The sequence below is a fragment of the Pelobates fuscus genome, chromosome 5, assembly GCF_036172605.1.
Source record: "Pelobates fuscus isolate aPelFus1 chromosome 5, aPelFus1.pri, whole genome shotgun sequence".
NCBI classification, from domain to species: Eukaryota; Metazoa; Chordata; class Amphibia; order Anura; family Pelobatidae; genus Pelobates; species Pelobates fuscus.
Window position 1 is genome coordinate 335,581,090 of NC_086321.1, and position 6,000 is coordinate 335,587,089.

Below are 6,000 nucleotides of genomic sequence, written 5' to 3' on the forward strand. Positions count from 1 at the left end.
ATGCAGAAAACATATTAGGTTTCTTAGATTGCTATGATTAATTATGGTTTCTAATGTATATTTTAAAGTGCTGATGAAGCATACGAACACATTAAAAACTGTACCTCATACATTAGAGCACTTGCTCAACATTTTTTATTCTGACCACAACTTTTATGACCTTTACATTCTATATATATTATACATGCATATTTATATAAACAAAGTGTACCGTTTTATATATATATATATATATATATATATATATATATATATATATATATATATATATATACAAATATAGTCAAAATTGTCTTTGTTTTTATCTTAACATTTTACTTTAAAAAAAAAAATACGAGTGTTTTAAAAATTATTAAACTGAAAACGGTTTTACAAATATTTGGAGCATTATTATGGTTTTATCCACTTTAAATGTTTTGTTTGTATACTTTTTATTATTGTTATTGGTATAGCATAAACATCTGAAAATGTCTTTTAGGGCTAAGTATTTTATTTCCACATTAGTTTTATTTCTAAAAAATAAATAAAAAATGAGTACATATTAACTACATATATTAGCTGCTGGATATCCCAACCCCCCTCCATGTAGGCCAACATTAACCCTTTCAGGTCTATAAAGCATCCGTCTCCAAGTTGTAGAATCAATGCAAAGTGCTAGCACTGAATTCTGAATGAAGTTTACTGTCAGTCCAAATAAAGGGCCGGTAAGTGTTTTTAAATCTATTTCTAACTGAAAACTACAAATGTTTACATTAGTGTAAATATTACAGGCGGTTCAACAAATAAGATAATCAAAATGTGTGCCCTATTTCAAGCTGGTGTTATTAAAACGATATCGCTGCTGCACAGCCTCTTGAAAATCAGACCTGTCAATCAGGTTTGCGCTTAGTGAGTGGGGGACAAAATCACAACATCTAGTACATTCTTAATATATAGATAAACCTCATTATTTTTAATGTTGTACCTGTTTCAGATTTGAACATTGCATGAATCATACTTATTCCGTAACTGAGAGATAAAATATTTAAAAATGCTAAAAAATGAATTAAAATGAAAACATGTATATTTATATATACATATATTAAAACACACATGATCTACATGACAGAAAATGTCAGCTATTTTTTACCCTCATGCCTATCATGTATAATAGATATGACACAGCTGTATGCACAAATGGAAAAAAAAATCCTTTCACTTTCCAGATTAATGTATACATATCAAGTATGCACATTTTAACAGAAACAGAAAAATATATTATAATTGCTGTGCTAACACCAGGTTTGCAATGAAGGCTTCTCTAGTACGCTGCTAACTTGCTTGTTTTATAAACAGGACCCGTTATATCTCCTGGGCACCTAACTAACACTGTGTAGCACTGAGCATATCACCAAGTACCATGTTTACACTAACTCTTTTGTGGGCAGAGGCCTGTAATAGGTGAGGCCACTTAGATTGGCATAGACAGGCTCCCTATCCTAACTGCAAGTTTTAGCCTGGCATCCAACCAGCTATACCTGATACTACTCTGTTATGGAACATATTACAGAAGTGTGCTTTTGGCGCCTTTCTTAACCCTTTCAGTGCCAGTAATGCATTGCTGAAAAGGTTGAGAATTAGTTGGAAGATAAACCTCTCCAAAATAACACTCATTTTACATAATTTGCCTTCTAATATTTAATCAATATAAGTTAAATGTTATACACAGACAACAGCTCACTTGCCATTGGTAGCATTATGACTATATATATATATATATATATATATATATATAAAATCTATATATATATATATGTGTGTGTGTGTGTGTGTATATATATATATATAGTAAGAATTCTTAGAATTTATACTATATGAAAGCATTGGAAATTATATATATATATAAAAAAATATATATATCATATATATATATATATAAATATATATATATGTGTGGAAAAAAAATATCTATACATACATACATACACACACACACACACACACACACACAGAAAGACACACACATGTATTTGGGCAACTGTTTACATAAACACGCACACTTACAGAGAATATTTAATAAACATATATAGATCCCTAAGAGCACTCTTGAAATTACTCAAATATAAACATGACATCTATATATGTTTGTACATATAGATCTATTTGCTGTCTATAGTTACACAAATATACATAGATGCAAATATATTTGTATTTTTGTGTGTGAGCACAAGTAGATAGATAGATAGATAGATAGATAGATCATACCAGCACATTTCCACATTAAAATATTTTTTGAACCACAAAAATAAAAACAACTATCTGTTCTTCACCTGTTCTTTTACTTAAACTTTTCTTCTGATACATTCCTGTTAACATAGTATAACAGGACATTCGTCTAGCCCAATAATCTCTGACAATCCACTGATCATTATTCCACATAAATGGGATTTTGCCATCAATGAAAATACACAGCTCAATGTTACATACACATAGATAATCATAACTCAGTATTAACAATATCAAATCGTAAAAAAGACAGAATCAAGAGGAAAAAGCGCAAGGAACCAGACTTAAACTGCTTTAGGATGTTCGCAAACAATGCAGCAATAAAAATGAAATTTAAAAAATTTCCATGCGGAGCAATTATTCATAGTATGATTTTTCTGAGTTTCGTATTTTTTTTCCCAATTTTACAATTTTGGCCTAAATTTTGTCGGTTATCAACTTACCCCACAAGTCACTAGTGCATAAACCGTTTTGTGTCCTAAGTGAAGATGCAACGACAGATATTGATAAGTGTAAAAGTCTAAGAAAGGTCACGCAGCGAGACCCCTTTCCCACAAGATAAGTCCAAAAAAAAAAAATGAGTGGGTGTAATTAATAAGCAAAGCATTCAATGCATATTATTGTTCCTCGATTTAGTGGATCAACAGCGAAAACTTGTAAAACGCAATATTGGACAGAAATAATGACATTCATATAAATATTTAACTCATTCAATGCTACGTGTGGTGGGAGAGGACACACAAAGCACCCTAGGGCTCTCTAAAGATGAAGCCTCTAGGTTACAACACTAATTCCACAAAGTCATATTAGCCATGGGACAATGGTTACTACATACGACATCTAAGCTACTAGATACACAACAGCGTTAAAATATATAATCAAACACTAACACAGTACGTTTTTCAATAATGCACCTGCTATAATATAGCCTCGCTTAATATGTAAAATCTGAGACTCAATTCATAAGCCTTCCTCACTTAGAATATTGCAATTAGCTTGAAAGCCTTAATTAAAATATAAAATACAAACATTTCTCCGTGTACTTACCCTTAGGTATTTGTCTAATATCCGAAACATTGTTTTGAATGATTGAGATGCAGATTGTTCTATATTTTCTAGAGCCCCTCTCAAAGACACGTCTTACCATGCACAGAGCAAGTTTACTCTAAGAGCCTGATGCTGCAAATGGCATGGGGGGTTTTCCTGTATGCAGCTATACAATGATGTTTGGTTGCTTCATTACAGAAAAAAAAAATATGTTCTTGCTCCATATAGCAAAATCAATCACAGCTAGCAACAAAGGGTTAATAACAACTAAATGTCAAATTTTCCACCCCTCTTTTTTTGGAACTTGTTAAAGGAAATGAAGGGTTAAAACAAAGGCACATTTCAATGGGAATGAAAGTGTGATTCTATAATCATTTATTTGTAATGGCCTGAAAAAGGAGGGTGGGTGTAACAGAAATGGGTTGGTGGGGGGGATTGGGCTGGGGATGATTTTTTTTTTTTGGACTGGGAAGGACAGTTGATACAGTGTAGCCAATAGCAGAGACAAATTAAGTTAAGTTGTAAGGTGTTTCTATCCCATCAGGAATGTCACACTGGACTGTGCAGGGACTCAGGTGATGCTAGATAAACACACCTTCCCTTAGAGACCTGTAAACTACTATCTAAGAGGCTGAGCCATTCAATAAATAAGCCTTTGAATGGCTGTAGGAGTGTGCATGTACACCCCTGTGCAAATTAAAAGGTCTACCTGTTCAATACTGTCAGATTATAGATCTAACCCTTGTCAGCATTCCTGCCCTGCTGTTCAGTGCTCTTCCCATCCCATAGTAAAGACACAATATTTTTTTTTTTATTTTTTTTAAAGAGGGAAATAAAACAAAGCCCAGCAATGTGATGCTTGTTCATAGGAAATTGAAAAAAAGGTTTACAATCTATGGGAGTTATAAGGGATAAAGGTAGTTAGTTATTAAATAATCTAAAGCCATACTCCCAACCAGACTGTTACCCTGATCATCAGTGTTAAATATTACAGAGCTTGTATTTCACAGTCATTTCAGAAATTCTTTGTCAGATGCTACTTAGTAACTATCCAAACCCTCCTGCCAGGTGATCAGAGAAAACAAGTGGATTGGCACCTTGGCACCCAAACTAGCATGGTACAGGATTGAAAATAACTTCTTTACTGGATACCTCTTTTAACACAGGGGTAATAGCAGAAAAGTGACACTCTGCAAACATTAATATTCCATGCAACATCCATCCATCCCATACAATACTGTCACACCAAAGTTTGTGCATCCCCCCTTCCCACACCCCCACCATCACCTCTACCCTTCTCCCATTGACTGGCCTTAACCCCTTCTTGCCCAGGCACAGAAAGCAGAGAACATGGGGTGAAGCAGCAGTCCCAGAAAGGGTTAAGACTGTACCTTGTTGCAGTGGTAAAAGTCCAGGGGGCTGAGGCAGGTGGGGTCTGCGGATAAGGTGCCCACGCTGCTGGGGGCAGGAGGGTAGAACCTAACGTCCATCACAAGGCGGCCGGTGGGGCATTAAAACGGCTTGAGGTGTAAGGTGGTGTTGGTTTTGGATATATAGATTTTTGTTGTTGTTGTTTTATATTTGTTGGTTTGAATTTTTTTGTTGTTGTTGGAATTTTTTTTTGTAATGTTTTTTTTTTTTTTAAATTCTCTTCTCAGGGCTCCTGTGTAGCTGTGCTGCCTCTTGCTGAGTGTGTGTGTGTGTGATAGAGGGAGGGAGTCTGTGTCTATTGTTTGAAACAACAAGACGGAGAGAGAGAGAGGGAGTGAGAGAGGGGGGAGAGAAGAGAGAGAGACTGAGAGAGGGGGGAGAGCAGAGAGTGAGAGAGGGGAGAGGAGAGAGGAGGGAGAGAGGGGGGTGGGGGGGGGTTGGGCATCATTTATTCCCCTTCTCTCAAACATCCGTTCTGTGGTCTCTACTCTTTCTCTCTCTCTCATGCTTTTTCCATCTCTGCTATTTATCATTTACCACCCTCTTCCTTCATTCTCTGTACAGTTTTCTCTACCATCTCTTTCTTTAGCTACTATACACCTAATTCTTTCTTTCCCTCCTCTCTCTATGATGCATTCTTTCTTTCCCGTCTCCCACTTTCTCTCTTCCCCCTTTCTTTAATTTGCCCCTCTTTCTCCATCCCTCTTTTTCCCTCCTCTTTTATTCATTTTTATCCCTCTGCTTCTCCCCTCGCCCTCCCTTTACATCCCTTCCACTCCCCCTTTCTCTAATTCGCCCCCTCTTTTTCAACATTCTCTCCATCCCCCTCTCTCTTTCCCTCCACTCTTTCTGCCCCTTGTTTATTTCTAACCTCTCTGTCTTTAACTAGTTCCCAACCTAGTTTCCAGCCATTGCTAGTTCCTAACCATTGCACAATAAGGGTTAAAGCTCACACAATTTGCTTATTATAGGGATGGTGCACTGTTTTTATATACTGTATTCTTTGTGTAGATTGATTTGGGGGGGAAGAATAAAGTGATGCACAAGTTGCTCTCTTTCCGGACTATAATTAACCTGTATTCTGTGTACACTTCGGTTACACAAAGCTTCAGTGGGACTTGGTCATTAACATGACAGAGTGTAGATGATTAACTATTTAATAATACGTATATACACACACATTCTTTTTGAAATGCTGATTCGACTTTGAAAAAAAACCCAATACTTATGAAAAAAAGAGAATGCAGTTGCTTCAAC

At 35.7% G+C, this 6,000-nt stretch overlaps 1 protein-coding gene across 2 annotated transcripts in view; it reads right to left on the bottom strand.

Moving 5' to 3' along the window:
- The window catches only part of TOX2 (TOX high mobility group box family member 2), a 115,054-nt gene extending 109,711 nt beyond the window's left edge, over window positions 1-5,343 (bottom strand). The window contains exon 1 of one of the 2 annotated variants that reach the window (XM_063455740.1): window positions 4,704-5,343. In XM_063455740.1, the coding sequence (XP_063311810.1) occupies window positions 4,704-4,802 (99 nt within the window). In that variant the 5' untranslated portion in view covers window positions 4,803-5,343. Of the gene's footprint in view, window positions 1-3,312; window positions 3,679-4,703 lie in introns of those variants that run through there. The other variant, XM_063455742.1, reaches the window with a different exon arrangement.
- Between the last annotated feature and the right edge of the window lie 657 nt (window positions 5,344-6,000).